The sequence below is a fragment of the Cupressus sempervirens genome, chromosome 2 (assembly GCF_028749045.1).
Source record: "Cupressus sempervirens isolate cs-2001-9-10 chromosome 2, ASM2874904v1, whole genome shotgun sequence".
NCBI classification, from domain to species: Eukaryota; Viridiplantae; Streptophyta; class Pinopsida; order Cupressales; family Cupressaceae; genus Cupressus; species Cupressus sempervirens.
Window position 1 is genome coordinate 122,130,265 of NC_143119.1, and position 17,545 is coordinate 122,147,809.

At 36.6% G+C, this 17,545-nt stretch overlaps 1 protein-coding gene across 7 annotated transcripts in view; it reads left to right on the top strand.

The window, feature by feature from the left end:
- LOC149571316 (uncharacterized) overlaps window positions 1-17,545 on the top strand; it is a 39,729-nt gene that overhangs the window by 14,301 nt on the left and 7,883 nt on the right. For 6 of the 7 annotated variants that reach the window (XR_016359800.1, XR_016359799.1, XR_016359801.1 and 3 more), the window contains exons 3-4: window positions 9,455-9,571; window positions 9,688-9,816. Coding sequence is in view for 4 of the 7 variants with exons in the window: in XM_089812865.1 (XP_089668991.1) it covers window positions 9,455-9,571; window positions 9,688-9,816 (246 nt within the window). In the remaining 3 variants the exon portion in view is untranslated. The remainder of the gene's footprint in view (window positions 1-9,454; window positions 9,572-9,687; window positions 9,817-17,545) is intronic. The other variant, XM_089812867.1, reaches the window with a different exon arrangement.

Consider the following 17,545-nt stretch of genomic DNA (forward strand, 5'->3'; position numbering starts at 1 on the left):
CCTAAAATTGAGTTTACAACTGAGGCTCAAGCCTCAAAGAGCTCTGTTGATGACATAGAGGTTGTTCCATTAAAAATTGATGTTGAGAGCACACCCCAGAGCTCTATGAGAACTATGTCTGCAAGAAAAGGAAACAGGGAAGGAGAAGGAAATTGAGCTAGAGGAAGAGGAAATAGGAAAACAGGAAACTGTAAAAGTCTCTCTCCCCCTAGAAAGAGGAAAACTAATAAAAAAGACTCTTCTTTAAACATTCCTAAAAACAAGAGCCCTCCATGAAAGATTAGGAAAATAAATACTTCTGAGAACAGGAGAGAAAAATCCACTAGGAAGAGTCATAGGTTAAGGGGAAAACCTCCCAAGAAGACTCAAAAACAAGACTCAACCTCTGTCTTCATTAAGTCCTCTGAATCCATTGGTGAGAAGGAGTTAAATGCTGAGGAAAGAGAGGATGCTATGCCAGAACAAAAATATGTCTTTATGGAGGAAAATGCTGCACAATATGACTCAGAAGTCTTCATGGAGCAGAGGGATGTTGTGCAGGAAGTTGAAGAGAAAATGTTGAGGAAAAAGTTGTTGAAGAAGAAGTTGTTGAAGAAGAGGTTGTTAAAGATAAACATGTTCCACTAAATCAAGGTTTAGATGGTCTTGACAAATTGGCTGTTGTAGCCCAACAAATGACAAAAAAATGTTATAGTTGTATGGGCAGGGGAACAAATATTTGAATATATCCATATCTAAATCACCAAGAACCTGATACAACCCCTAATCTTTCTACCACACTTTCTGTAGTATTAAGCCTGCACAAAGATATGTTGCTACAACAGGCTCTGTTGGAATTAGAAAAAGAGAGACTACAAAGCATAATTGATAATCAGAAAATTGAGCTGCAACATAAAGATGAGGGAATCACTCAACTCAAAAATAGAATTACCTCCATCACAAAACCTGGTTCCTGGACTGATGCAATGTAGGCCACAAGCTAGGGTTTACACCCTCAACCTAAAGGTAGAATATCTAAATCTGAGATTGATGAGGGTGGTGAAAGGATTAATTTCATCTTTGGAAACAACTCAAGAATTTTATGATATTTATCAAACCTCTCTTGTAGCCATTAAAAGCTTATTATGTGAATTATATTTACATAATTTTGTTGTTCCACATGATACCGATTAGAACCCACTTTCTCATATTGGGGTCATCCATTTGCGAGCATTTATGTCATGGATACAATATGAAACTAGCAGGGAACTTCAGGCTAGACCTTATAGGCAAGAAAAGGCAGTGTACCACTGGTTATCAGAGCCGAAAGTTAGGATGCTTGTACACTTTATTATGATTGGATGTGGTTGTTCACGAATAATGAGCACAGGGCAAGAATTTAGGTTTGAAGAGAAGATGCATTCTGGAAGTATGAACAAATGACTAGACATGAAGGACAGCTAGTCCTAGCATCTATTATTCAGTGGTGGAACAGTCTGTTGGAAAGTTTAAAGAGGGCCGAGCTACATTCCCCATAGAATTATGTAGTTGCAGCAAAAAGGGCATTGTGGTATGCTGAACTGGGCCGAATAAGGAAAAAGTATTGGCTCCCTCTAAAGTTTCAGCCTCCACTTTTACTTTGACTACTCAAGTATGGTTGATGATGGTAATGAATATTACATGGAAGAGGAAGTGACTAGGTGGGAAAGGTCAAGGGAGAGCAAGGATTACTACTAGAGCTTAGCGAAAGGAGGGGCAGGTCAAAGTCCAACCATCGATTATAGGATGAATGCCAAAATCAGGAACTTTTCAGTTGTTGGAAGACCAACAAGACCTTGAGTTGGGGAAAATGATAGGCCAAAATAATGGCCAAATTTGTCTATGTTCTTGTTTCTTTATGTTAAGACTACTATTAAGTTTTATAATGTTTTAAACCCTTTTATTATTATAGGTCTAGAAACTTTGAACAATATCTGGTAGTCATACAGTTATGGACTTCATCTGTTTTTAGAAAAATTCTAGATGGTTTTGATTCATAGTTATCTTTATATTATTCCTTTGTGAATGATTGAAACATAATGGGTTTCTGCAGCCAAGTAGTTTATTTTCTTGTAGCCATGTGATGTATGCGTATTCATGGGATCCGAGGTTTAATGAATGAATGCAATGTGGAAATAAACGTCTGCATGTTTTGTGCTCTTAACCCCTCACTGCAAGAACACATTAAAAATGAGGAATAACCCAACAAAATTTTAATGTATCACATCAAGTTCTTGGACCAAGTCATTCAGTGTGGAGAGAGAAATAAGGACAACATTGAAGACCTAGCTGATTCGTCTACCTTTTTGGTTGGATTAGTTAGTGATGTTTTAATGAACAATAAATCTAGGGAGTAGTTATCCTAGTTTCTCTCATGCAGATATAATGAAAATTTATTTCTTTCTTGTTGAGAAAGTTTCTCATTTCTGTTTTAATGTAATAACTGCATCTACTCATTTTGTTGGAAGTGGTTAGTAAGCTAAGTTAGTTAGTTATAGGTTTTTAGTATAAATAAGTGGCTGAGATACTCTTCGGAGGTTAGCTAAGAAGTAGAGAAGAAATCAATCTGTACTAGATTGATATTGGTCTACTTGCTCTCAACAATATAGTTTTCAGTTTCAAGGTTCTATTTGTAAATCAAGTTCAGTCATATGAATAAAGAAATGGTTATTCTAAACATATGATATGTTAAGTATCTGGATTCACTTACTTAAGGGGGGCTCACGTGGTGAGCGATCCTTTGCATTTGTTTTACTGCTTTCATAGTTGCTGTTTGGTCCTTTGTTTGTTCCTACAACCACATGGAAACAATTTCTGTGTCTGTTCCTGTAGCCAAAGCGGGCATAATAGTTCCTGCCTAGCAACCCTCAACTTACTTAGTTTTTATGATCATTTGTGCTTTGATAGATAGGATTTAGATAGGTTTATTTTCACATGCTTGCTTTCTTACTACTTTCCTTTGCAAGCGATAGCTAGAATGGCTATAATGGAAACTTAGTGCATAAATTGTGCAAAACATTTAAAGCTTATGCTCCTGGGTCGACATATTAAATGGAACTTTGCCATAGGATAAATAGCTGCTCATAATATGTCCAATCTGTGAGCATGAGAGTGGTGCCTAGTCATTAATCCTGAAAAGTTTACAAAAGGCACGGGAAGCACTAGCTGGTTCAATTGATTTGGATGATATAGATCCTTATAGTGATTGGACGATGTAGGAGCAATCTCCATTTTTTATAGAGATTGACATCACTAATTTGCAGAGGTAGGCTGGATAACATTAATAAGGAGGAGGAGGAGGAGTCAGACGAGGAGTCATTGCTAGTGCTAGGAGGAGCTACATCTAGGATGGAGAGTGAGCCACGTACATCAGCTGAGATACCAAGTGAGGAAGCACAGTCACGCCCAATGCAGGGTTCTACTTCCAGGACTAGACCCTCTAGTTCCTCTCCCCTATTTGCTATTAGAGTTGGGAAGAGGAGGATTTAATTGTAATGATGTTCTCGGTAGCTGGAAGAACATCTTTTGAGATTCAACACATAATCCCAAATTGCTTCTTCACATACATATCCTCCAAGTCTTCAACTTGTACACTCTTTCCCTTTTTCTTATTCTCCTTCTTCACATCCATCCTAGGTGTGCTATAGGTCTGCTTTCCATATTGATCTCCAACCTTCTCAGAATTTACCAACTCAACTCGGCTGCCAATACTTAGGTTCCTCCTATTGAGCTCTTCATTCTGCAAAGGAATCAAGGAAAACTTCTTGCCAGTAAACACATTCTTGACACAATCATGCACAACCCTGCAATCATACTTCTAAGGTCTACCAAGCAACACATGACAATTGTTCATGTCCACAGTATCACACAACACTTGATCCTTATATTGCCCAGTCTGGAAATCAGCAAGGTATTGCTCTCTCACTTCCAAAGCATGCTCACCTTGTGACCAGCCAATCCTATAAGGATAAGAGTGTTTCACTCTCTTCAAACCAAGATTCTAAACCGTCTCCTCAGCAACAAGGTTATTAGTACTACTACCATCCACAATCACTTTGTAGACTTTACCACCAGACTTACAACAAGTCCTGAACAAACTAGTCCTCTGAGAAGAATCTAGTGTCCTCTGACCAATCAGTACTCGCCGAGCTAACAAACTCTCTCCTTGTTGGGGTTGGCTGTCTTGGACTGCAACCTCATTCACAACAACAACTGTCCTACCATGCGGACATTTAAAAGATCTACGCCCTTTCTAACCACATCTGAAACAATTACCTCTAAACACACCTCCACCTATCCTCCTTTTCTAATCAACAGGTTTTGGTTCACCTTCTGCACTCAGTTTAGCTTGTGCCGAGCTATCCTGCTTCTCTTTCCCTCTAGTATTACCTTGACTTTTCCTCTTCAACTTATCTTCTACCTTCATAGCATACTGATAAGCACCCTCAACTAAAGAAATATTCAACATACTAACCTCATCCTGAATATTGAATCTTAAACCATTAATGTACCGAGGTACCTTCTCCTTTGACAATTCTCTATGACCAGACCGAATAGTCAACTTGTAGAACTCCTCAATATAATCTTTCATAGTCATATCTTTTTGCTTCAGATTTTGTAGTCTCTTAAACAACTCAAGTTCATAATCAGCAGGAATGCACTTAGCCTTCAACTTGGTCACCATCAATCTCCATCTAGTGATCTTCATTTCACCTTCTTCTTTGTCTCTTTGCAATTCTTTCCATCAAAGAGTAGCATGTCCTTTCAACTTAGTTTGTTCCAACCTCACTCTGAGTGGATCCTCAATATTCTCAAGATCAAAGTAATCTTCTATTCACCAATCCAATCAATCAGGTCTTCAGGAGTCAAAGTACCTGAGAAATTAGAAACCTCCATCTTATCCTTCAGCTTCAACTGAGATCTAGGTCTAGCAAACTGACCAGCCCTAGTTCCAATAGGTCTCTCCAAACGATCAGTTCTGTCCTCGCCACTAGATCCAGTAACTTCAAAGTCTTCAGCCACTAACTCGTAACCATCTTCAGTACTTGCATGCCTAGGTACATCACCTAAAGCACTCACAATTTCAACAATCATGTCACTCTTCATCAATGCAATCTCAAATCTGAATTCTGCTCTAATCTTCTTTGAGATCGTTTCTTCTACAACATCACTAAGATCATCAATTGCCCTAGGGTCCAATCTTCTTGGAGGCATCTTCCAAAATTTTCGCAAACCTTAAGCAATAGCTCTACAAACCTAGAAGATCAATCAGCTCCACAAGATCAACCTTCACCAATCCAAGATCCTGGTGCAAATTGCCTCAACTTCGGCGATCTGTCAACACACTCAGGAAAACCTTCGCTCTGATACCACCTGATGTAGTGCAAGGCAAAAGAATCCCCAAATGAGATGTCCAAACCCCCAGCAAATGACCACACAACAGAAATACAAAACAAGCAACAATAATGCAAGATCTAATACCAAGTCACAACTCTTTATTCATAAAATAACTAATTACATGCAATATGCCAGGCTGTAAGGCCTTCCGGTTAGGGCCAAATACAAACAACAATTGCAATATCAGTTCTGCAAGATCCCACAAGATCCAACTTACAATCGCAATCGCAACTAGTCCAGAACCACAACTGGATAAGAACACCAAGAAGAATCCACACTTGTACCCTCAGGTCCACCAAGCAACCTTCTGATTCTCAAGCCGCAGCTACTAGCCCTGTAAAGTTCGCATCCTCTTCTCCAAGACGGATCCCTTTATCATGCCTAAAACTCCACAAAGCCCTTTATTTATACCCAACTAAGCCACAAGTCGGCCCAGTTCATTACAAACTAAATTAAATCCCTTACATTAAATATATGTTGAGCCATAAGTCGACTTCAACACAAATTAAATACCCATACATAAATTAAATGCCAAAAGTCAACTCACAGACAACTCGACACCAATAGGAACTAAGACCAAACCGAGCCTTAGAAAGACTAAACCGAGCATTAGCAAGTTCCTAAGCATTGCTAAGCTCCTAGAGCATGCTGAGCTCCAGAGAGCATGCCGAGCTCCAGTATCTACCGAACTCCACAACTTTAAGCCAAAATCCCTTCAAACATGTAGGATTGCAAGCAAGCCCAGGATGCTCCTGCATCAAACATACTGCACAGATGGTGAGTGTTTGCAGAGAAAATATAGTCCAATGCCTACAAACATTTGTGCCCTTGGGAAGAAGTTTAGCCAAGTACAAACAAAGGGATCCTTCCCATTCTAGATAGGAATTGGTAGGAAAAAGAATCCAATGTATGATGATATCTTTGAAAACTGCTGATGTGTTGCCAAGTCCTTGCATGATGAAAGATGAAGTCAAAAACCAATTATATACTTGTCCAATAGACGGTGACAAACAAGGAACACATAGAAACTGATTTTGAACAACCTCCAAAGACAAATATGAAGTGACAATAGTTGTGCCATGATTGTTATCAAGTAAGAGAGATAACCCCTCGAATAGGTCCCTCTAAATCTGAAATATGAGACTTCACAAACAAAGAAGCAATATCTAAAAGATAGCAATTCCAATTAGGAAGACAATGTGATATATATTACAATGAAAACTAGAAGTTCTCAATGAAGCATCAACAAAAAGATGAATGTGTGATCTTAATTCAATAAGTATGAACTGATACCATTTAGGAGTTGATTAGTGACTCCACATTCCTAGGATCCCTCAAGATCAAAACACTTCTACAAGAGTGAATGTTAAGAATAGCTTGCTTCAACAATGCAAAATTGATTGAGTGAACATGAAATGAGGTGCCTTGCTTATAAAGGCAAGGTGAGAAGTAAGGTGAGATCAGATGTTGACATGTGTCTCAATCCTATATAATGAGACAACTACCTCAATCAAATATTAAATGACCTTGTTAACTAGAATTACATAAATGTCATATGGATAAGACATGCCGTGTCTATTAGGATGATAGACAGTTTCTATTATCTCTGTTTAGTATCTAATGGTTATTTATTGTTATCTTTAAATATTAGAATGTTTCTAATATTTAGTTTTCTATTTTTAGAATAGAATGTTTCTATTCTTTACGATTGTTTTTTAATGAAACATTGTTTAGTGTCTTGTATAAATTGATCTCTTGATCACTGTTAATAACAAGCAAATATTTTCTAATTACTTCATAATATGGTATCAGAGCCAATACTCTAAATCTTTTTGAAAATAATTGTAATTTCTTGGTTGAAATTATTTGCCTTTCATTTTCACAATAATTTACATGCATATTTGCTTCCAACTCTCTCTATAATCCGTCTAGGGTTTTTGTTCTGAGATCCATTTTTTTTGTTTGCACATTTCTGCCATCTTTTGTGGTTTTTTTGCAGCAAGGCCGTTTTTGTTCAAAACCCTAATTTTATGTACTGGATCAACTTTTTTTACAGATTCCTGGTGGGTTTTTTGAGATCTCAATTGGGTTGTCTATTTTTTCTGGGTTTTTCGATCTCTTTTCTGAGTTACCCTTCAAATTTTCTGGGTCTCTACTTTTTGAGGGTTGCAAGTACTTGCATGTTGTTTGCATATGCCGCTTTACCATGCAAAGTCTCGTGTTTTGCCTCCGTTAAACATTCTGATGAGTTTTTATAATTTTTTATTTTCCTCAAAAAATAAATTCTAATGGGTTTTCATATTTTTTTCCCTAAAAAAAATCTTATGATTTTCTATAAATTTTCCCTTCAAAATTTTTGATTCTGTATTTCACAAAGTTGTGTGGGATTCCTTTGTGGGTTTCTAATTTTTTTCTCAATAATTATGTGTTGGGTTTTACTGTTTTTCCTAAAAAGCGAAGCTTTGTATTGTCAAGTTTTGATTGTTTTTTCACCTCAAAAACCATGTTGGGTTTTGATTGATTTTTCACCTCAAAAATCATGTTTGGCTTTGATTGATTTTTCACCTCAAAAATCATGTTATCATGACTTTTTGCGGTTTGTTTTGGAGCATTATCCGAAGTACCATCAATAGTCTTCTCAACAGACATCCTCTGCTCCAGATTCAGAAAGCTCCAGAAAGAAAAACATTTAGTGCAACTATTGCCACAAGTTTGGGCACATGAGGTTGAATGTCAGAAGCGCTTAGCTGCCCTATCTAAGCAATTTGGTTTGTAGCCCACGGCGCACAGTGCGAAGCCCCTTGAGCAGACAGAATCTGCCTTTTGCGCTTTTTGACAGCTTCGTTGTCTGGATAGATTAACCATTAAGGGAGGGTATTATGATAATAGATAGTTTCTATTATCTCTGTTTAGTATCTAATGGTTATCTGTTGTAATCTTTTGTAAATATTAGAATGTTTCTAATATTTAATTTTCTATTTCTAGAATATAATTTTTCTATTCTTTACGATTGTTTCTTAAGGAAACATCATTTAGTCTCTTGTATAAATTGATCTCTTGATCACTGTTAATAACAAGCAAATATTTTCCAGTTACTTTGTGATAGTGTTTTGTATTGACAACTAAGACTCCTAGAAACAACAACTAAGACTGAAGTAAAATTAAGTCACTTGAATAATTCCCCTAGTAGGAACTAGCAAAACACGAGTTACAAGACTTTATTCACACCAACACTGTTAGTTTTCTTCATTACATTGATCACTTTTTGATCTGTATTTTATTTTTCTTGCAACATACCTTTGCACATTCCCTGTCCATGGCACTCTATATTGTATCTCTTTTAGTCCCTGGACATTAATATATAAATTAAATAATTTTTACACCAAGAAGCAATCAACTGTATATTCAAGTTAATGGACAGTACTGGCCCAAAGTGATTGTGATTTAATGGTAATATCTGGCTCTTATAAGGGTGTGGCAGTGGAAATAACAATTTTAGGTGGAGCACGTGTATTGGAGGCAGTTATTGTACACCTAATTTGTAATGGTTTATATCTGCACATATTCTATATACTTTTTAAAAATCAATTGAACAGGTTGCTTAGACTACGATGGGCACATCTTCAAGCAGAAAATGTGTTCTGATTGCCAACATCATGTCCTAAATTATTAAGCAACCTACTTTGGGGTGGTAGGAGAAGCTAGTGCTGTTGGGATTTGAAAGCAATTTTATACACTTATAGGATCATGTGCAATGTAAATACCATAAATCTTTTGTGATATCACAATAATAATGAACACAACCTTTAGAGAAACAGTTAGGATAGGAGTTTAGAAAAGGTGCATGCCAAGCACTTTTAAGCATTACCGAAAGAAGCAGATTGAACAAACTTTAATAAAGTCTTGACTTGAATTAAGTTCTATAAATAGATTGAATGAAACAAGAATACAAATTAATATTTCTCTTAGTAGATTGTGAACAAAATTATCATGATACAACTACTAAAACAATTCCTTCTAAAATCCACCTACTATGCAGGTTTTAAATGCAGCAATGCTTTACTGGCCAATGCCTAATGCACTATATGTAGAAGGTTATGCCCTGGACAGGTTTGCTGAAGGATTATGGGGACTTCAAGCTGTTCATCAGAACAAGGTGTGCCTTCAATTTGTTCAAATTACTTTTATGATTAATCATATTAAAATCAGTATTTATTGGAACTGAGATTTTGGATTTACTATGTGTGTGTATAAATATTTCAATTAAAACAGATTGGACTAGTTCTGGATGCTGGAATTGAAGAAGATTTGCAGGTGCGACATTTGCAAGTAGTTGATGCTACTCGAGCATCTTTAGGTCTGCCTGTTATGGAATATATAACAACAGATGTTCCTTTAAAGGTATACATATGCATAACTGAAGTTAGCTTATGAGTGGAAATTCTGATATGTCATCTGTTTGTGAAAACAAACAACTAGTATGATTCATGTATGCACATGTTTCCAAACTATTTTATAGAAAATCTCTTAGGAAGCTTGTCATCTTGAAATGGTTTCTCAAAATTTATTTCAAGATCAATTTTGTACATTTATTTCCAATGCATTGCATTAGACATGAGAGTGTAATTCATAGTCACATGCATGCCAATTTCTAGAAACTGGCTAGGCCAAAAGAAATACTATATATTTAAATTTCTTATTATCTTAAAACTAAAATACATCAAATTCTGAAGTTATATGATATAAACATTGAACAGTGAAATGAAGCTCAGAAAGAAACAAAATACATAAAATATTTAAGCAAAATTTCAGAACAAGCTGAAGATAGTGGAAATAATATTGATCATAAACCTCAGTTCTATTTGAAGTGTTGAGTACAAGAGTTTTGGTGTTTCATGTGTTTTGTAAATTGTTTTTTCTTTCTATTTAGATGTATAGAAAATGGGGATCTCCCTAGGAGACACTCTTGGGAAATGCAGGAGACTCCAAATGAAGTCTGTGAGACCATGGAGAGGTCTTGATATCTGTCTTTCTTCTTTGAGATGTGTTAGTCTCAGTACTAGTGGGTGTGTCTCTTGGACTCAATGGTGTAATGGTGTAATGCTACATTTGTTTCTTAGCATCAAGTTTGTGATGGGTGACTTGAAAAACTAACTCGTTTGTTAGGTTTGTTTCAAATGAGCCACCTGGAAAACCCAGTCTGAAGAAGTGGAAGAAAAATCTTACCTCTTAATCAGTTCACATGGCTGTTGACTCAGAATCATGACCACTTCAGACAAACTATGCTTTTAGAAACCTAGCCTCTAGCTTACGTTTTTTTCTTGCTGAGAATATGACAACCCTGTGGGACAAAACAACCGTTTCTCAGTTGTCCACTATTTTTCAGCTTCAAAAGTTTGTTTTTGAACGTGTCCATTTTTCACCTTCGTCTCCATCTGTTGTGGGCTGCTTCTTTAGTAGACATGATATTGATAAGTAGGAGATATTTTCCACAGCAAGTCAAATTGTGATATTGCCATCAGGATTTAATTGTGTAGTTTTTGAGTCAAAACTCATTGACCCATGTTTCACGAGTGGCAATTCACATGAATCCATCTCTCATGAGAATAAATGGAACTTTTAGCACTCATTGGATCTTGGTGATGCTCATAGAGGTGGAGCTTTGGAACTTCTCGGGAGGTCACCCATTCTAGTACTACTCCAACTTGAGTGCGCTTAACTACGGAGTTTCCTCCACGATTAAACCCACCTTGCTTGCAAACCCATTTGCAAAACCTTCACCAAGTGTTATGATATCGTCAAGAATTTTTGTTACTGCTCACGTGTTAGAGGTAAATGAGTTGTAGAAACAATTCACATAGTTATGGGTATTAGAAATTAGTCTTCACATGGGTTTGTTAGTATTATTACATCAATTGTGATTAGTTTTGTTATTATTAAAATATCACATGCATACGATATTATATTATTGTGATTTGTAATTGTATGTGAGTTATTTAAACAACTCACATAAATATTTACTTAGCTTATGTAATGTCTCCTACTTAATGTGACCATCAGGGTCAATAGATTAGCCTATGATAGGAGCTTCCGTAGGCTAATGAAGTGGTTAGGGAGTTCATTTGGCAATATTTTCAGGAGTTAATTAACTTTAGTAAGTCAATGGGAGTCAAGTGATATGGAAATTTCAGGTGTTCAGCTTGGTAGATTTTGTCAAGCTCTTTCCGATGAGCTATCATACATGGTATTCTAAGTTCAACTCGTATGTGATTTTAATGCCGAAGTTAATTTACTTTATTATAAAGTGGTAATTAAATAAAAGACTAATCAATTAAGTCACTTTATTATAAAGTTGTTTTAAAAAGGTATTTCCCATTTATTCCACATTGCTTATGCAAATGAAGTTGACTTATTGGGGGGCTTTATATTCTCTTAGCTGGAATGAGTTGGGGCATGCTTGGATGATATTATTATTATGCTATTGGAATTTTGAGAAATCTAATTGTTGAGGTTGGAGGACGAAACCCCTCTTTGCTAGCATTCTCTTTGCTGTTGAAAGACACAGTCAGGAGGATTATTGGGTGTTATCATTTAGGAACCACAATGGGATTTATTGGTGATTTTACACATGATTTGAGAGCTCTGAAGTTCAGGTTATGCAGCCATGAATAGTGTTTTATGCGTGAACAATGTTTTTTGCTACATTGCCTGTGAATAATGATTTTGCTACAGTGCGTGTGAATAGTGAAATCGCTACAATGTCGTGAATAGTGCTGCTACAGTGTGCGAACACTGTTGCATTGAGTTCTCTTGCCCACTCTTGCCTGTTAAAAGTTGGGACGCTGTCATTTCATCTATAGATCACTACTTCTAGTAGTTTGCAAGTCTCAAAAAACAAAAGGGGGTGGTTATTACAGCTTAGTTACCTAGTTCTCCCCTTGGCCCTCCAAACTTGGCGAGTTTCAAACTGGTCCTTGGTCCTCATCCTGGTTCATTTGTGGGTTCCACCTGGGTTCAAACCCAGGCAGGCTGGTTCCTTCAGGTGAACCATGGTTGAACTGAGGCAAACCCATGCAAACCAAGTGTGAACCATGTACTGTTCCATTCAGAAGCATTCTATAGTTTAGTGCAGAAAACAATTATTACAGAATTCGACTAAAGATCTTTAACATTACAAAACAAAAATTGCTAAAATTCAGATATTTATTACATCAAATTAAACTAGCCCTCAAGATTTCTTCCTGTGAAATTTTTGTATCCAATTGTTGTTAATGACCCCTATCCGATTAATTGGCAGCTCTCTATACTCTATAGTGATAAATCATATTTTAAACATTAAACAATATCAATAGGTAAAGGGAGTTGCAAGATACTTTTATAACATTTGTCAAGTAGGATGTTAATTACAAACAAACAAGCTTTCTATATAGGGAAAAAGTAATAAGCATTTGAGGTCTTGGAAAGAGAGAATGTTATTAGTGCAGCTGCCATTGGCACTATTTGTGAATCAACTAGAAGAAGAAGAAGATAAAGATTTAGGTTATCCATTAGATGAAGGTTGTACTATGCTTCAATTGTCTAGTTTTTTATTACTAGGGAACCCTTGGAATTTTTTTGGTACCAACAAACCCTAATGAGCCCAAACCCCATTTCAAAATTTTACTGGACCGCTGAACCGGTCCTTCAAAGCCGAGCTTGAACCCGGACCCAAACTGACAACTTAGAGTTTAGGAGTGCAAATAGGAGAGGCAATAAAGGTGGTTGAACAACCCAACTTGATTTAGTGTGAGAAGTTAATTGAGTTGTTTAGGAGTTAGATAACTCATCCTATATATTAGTAATATCTTGTTCATTGCGAGTGGTGTGGAATAGAAGTATAAATATTTTTTTATAGCTTCTATAATTTCTGCCTATTTTTCTCACATTGTTTCAAAGCAGGTTTGGCATCCAAATATCTCCTCTATTGTCAGTTCAATAAAATCATGAATTTCCCCCTTTCCCTTTGGCCTTATTTTTTTCATGCAAAATGAAAGGCAAATTAGATGGGTAGATCAAAGTTTTGTTAAAGAAAAGAACTTTAACGCTAAGTGACTGAAATTGGGATGATTTTTTTTATCATATTTGCTGGAAATCCTCTCTCTAGAGGATTTGCACAGTGGAAATTCTCTTGCCTTAGGATTTCCACCCAAGAACTTTGTCTTCAAGCCTCTAGCGATACTTGAGACATTGGTCATTGCAAGAAGTTAGAAAGGCTTAATCTTGAATAATAGAAATCCATTTTGTTCATTATTGATGTGATTTTATTTTCAGATTTCTTTCACGAACTTAATGAAGTTTTCTTTTTTGTTTTCCAAGGTGATAGATGAAGCTCAAAAATTCAAGAGGAGAACCAAGTGGATGCTACAAGAAGATGACTCAAGCCCAAGGACTCAAGTGAGAAGGAAAGATTCATGTTCAAGTTATAAACTTGCAAATTCAGATTGAAATCGAGAGGAAATTCTGAAAGGCAGAGAAAATCCATCCACATGAGGACATCTTCAAGAAGAATCAAGAATTACATCCAGCGTACAAGTCCTAAGTACAAATTCAAGTTAACACCATGAGAAAATTTCAAAGGGATGGAGGAGATTCGAGGGAAGCAATTTGAAAGCACGTCATTGCCATCATCCTCAAAGAGTTGAAAAGTTAATCCAAAAGTTACTTTCTAACAATCGAGCAAGAAATATTTGTTACAAACACCTTCTACAAGCCAACACACTCCAAACATTGGATAAGGATGATGAGGTGGCAATTGGAAGTCTCCTCCAATTAAAAAAACTCAAGTTAAAGCACAGTGAATCACAAAATGCCCGATATCCTACTTTCTCATTGGCTATCAAAATCATTGTATTTTTCTTATTGGGCCATTAATTAGTGGCCTCTTGTATTGTAGAATTAAATTTTGACCCTTGATTTTGGCTCTTCGTTGTAATGGAACTACTATAAAAGGCCAAGGCCTTCTCATTTGTAATTCATTAGCTTAGAGATTGAACGTAGTAGAGAGCTAGGAGATTAGAGTAGGCTAGCTAAGGGAGAGACTTGATGAAGTTGTTGCTATAATGCTTTTCAAAGTAATTGATAATTCATTGTTGGTTCTTCATGGTGGATTAATTAATACTGCTTTGTAGTATTTGCATGGTTTCCTCAATCTTTCACTTGGAGAAGATTTATTTTCATGTTGAAGTAGTTTAGTTGAATGAAAGTTGTTGGGGATGTTTATTTGCTTGACTCAAACAAATCTGGGCCACTAACCTCTTGTCGATGGTAGGAGTGCCTTGTGCGGTAAGTTGATGATTTAATGCTCCAAACTTCAATTGATGTTGAATCTTTACTTTGCATCCATTTGATGGGATTGGAGAGGAGATATTGATTTGAAAACCATTTGAGTGTTCGTTAGAAGCTTGCATTAGGTGGGTGGAGTTGCTAGCGAGATTACATCTAGTAGTCTCCAAGTTATCTAGTAGTGTCCAAGGCATCCATGATTCCTTGCATTCACAATTAGGAGTAGAAGTTTGTCAATTTAAGTTTGGGGTGAGGTGCAAAGGTTTGAAGATCATAACATTGCATGTTTAAAGCCAAATCTATTAGAGAAAGAGTTGATATCCATTGAATGAATAGGTAAGTCCCTTTGTGATAACCAACATATCACATCATAAAATTGAGTGAAGTCCACGATTAAGAAGAAACTTTGAAGTCATTTCATGATCTTATGTTGCAAGCTTAGCATGGGAGATGACCTTATATCAAGAGAGGATTGAGTAGTCGATGTTTCATCTCAAAACATTGAGTATTTGATTCTGCATGTTGTAGTGGAACAAAACTCACATCAACATGTCTTATTTTGACAGTCTCTCGCAAAGTGTCCCCATTTGTTACATTGTCGACACTGTATGATGGGAAATCCTCTAGAGTCATATTGTATTTGATTTCACCCTCCTTGTTGAGCTCCTTTACCACTTGGTGATACATTTTGTTTAACCATGGAGGAAACTCCGTAGTTAAGCGCACTCAGGCTGGAGTAGTACCGGGATGCGTGACCTCCTAGGAAGTCTCGGTGCTTCACCCCTGTGAGCATCACCTAGATCCAATGAGTGCCAAGTGTTGCATTTATTTCATGATAGATGGATTCATGTTGAATCACTACTCATGAAACATGGGTCAATGAGTTTCACTCAAAATCACATAGTTAAATCTTGATAGCAATATCAAAATTTGACTTGTTGTGGAAATTATCTCCAACTTATCAATTGATGAGCTTAAGGGGCTTTCTAATGAATGGTTCATAAGGCATAACAATTGGTGAAGGTTTTGCAAATGAGGTTGCAAGCTTTGGGTTTAACCATGGAGGAAACTCTGTAGTTAAGTGTGCTCAGGTTGGAGTAGTACTGGGATGGGTGACCTCCCGGGAAGTCCTGGTGCTTCACCCCTGTGAGCATCACCTAGATCCAATGAGTGCTAAGTGTTCCATTTATTCTCACGAGAGATAGATTCATGTTGAATCACTACTCATGAAACATGGGTCAACGAGTTTGACTCAAAATCACACAGTTAAATCCTGATACCAATATCACAATTTTAACTGGGTTCTCAAATCCATGTCAAAACTCAATGAGGTTTTCACAACACTGTTGGACTCTGACAAGATTCTCAAAACCTTCACACTTCTAAAGAACTGCTGCTTTCAAAACTTGAAATGTTTTATGTTTTTGTTGTTAGTCATTGCAAATGGTTTTGAAACCAGTGATGGGGCTCGACAAGGTTTCCTCAACCTTGTCAGAACTCGACTCAAAACTCAAATGTGCCTCATTAGTAATGACAATCTCATCTAAATAAATGACGAGCAGAATGATCTGTGACCAATCAGCTTTCTACTTGACTTTGTACACCATTTGCAGCCTATGGTTCCTTCTTGGTGGAAGTTTTGAAAGAAACCATGTCTTATGTTTCCCATTCAGTTTTACCTTTTGCCTTTGTAAAATCCCTGGGCTCATAAACACACCAAAGACTGGCCATAAGGGTGAAGGAAAACTTTATTTTGCTTGCTCTTGACTTTGGATATTTTATCCTCCATCATTTCGTCATCCTGAACATCAACAATGGTGCTTTCCCATCACTCGGGGTCTCATTTTAGAAACCTCTCCATCTAAATCAATGTTTCCATCATGACTAGGCTGCCTATTGCTATGCCATCTAGATGTTGATCTAGGTTCTCTTCCGAAAAATCTTCTGGTACTTCTACCTTCCTAGAGAATCCACATGCTTAGAATCTTCTCTTTCTTTAGTTGGAGCCAATGGAAGTCAAACACCAAAATGTTTAGCCTTTAAAGGTTGATATTCAATAACCTTGATCTGTAAAGAGAGATGAAAGGTCTTGACTCATGGTTATGGGGAGAATTGTCTCCCCCCTAAAAGACACATCTCAGAGACTTTTCGCATCTTCGGAGACCTCAAAAAAGGTTGGAGACTTCATGACGTAGTCTCCTAAAATCTCCTTGTCTACTAATCCAAAAAGTGGTCTACTGATTAAAAAATAAATGAAAAATATAATATTAAATTATTTTGTCTATTTTAGCCCTCATTTAATATTTTTTATTGCAAAAATTAAGACCAATTACAATTTAAATGATTAAATCACAACCTTGTGGAGTAGATGATAGTACCATCAACATACCAGTACTCGATAGATTTCTGGTTTTTGTATACTGTACTAAGTTTAAATTGTAACATATTTCCACAATCCATACTATTTAATATTTATGCTTCTGGGTGCGATTGTGTGTAAGTTTTACAGCATCAACGTTTTGGATCATACTCGATCCATCATCAGGATGAGAGAGCTAAGAAGGGTGCGATTGTGTGTAAGTTTAACAGCATCAACGTTTCGGATCATACTCGATCCATCATCAGGATGAGAGAGCTAAGAAATTAGCTCTCTCATCCTGATGATGGATCGAGTATGATCCGAAACGTTGATGCTGTTAAACTTACACACAATCGCACCCAGAAGCATAAATATTAAATGTACTAAGTTTGTTCATTTTTGTTTGCATAGCAGCAATTTAGCATCAAACTATACTTTTCTGAATTTAAA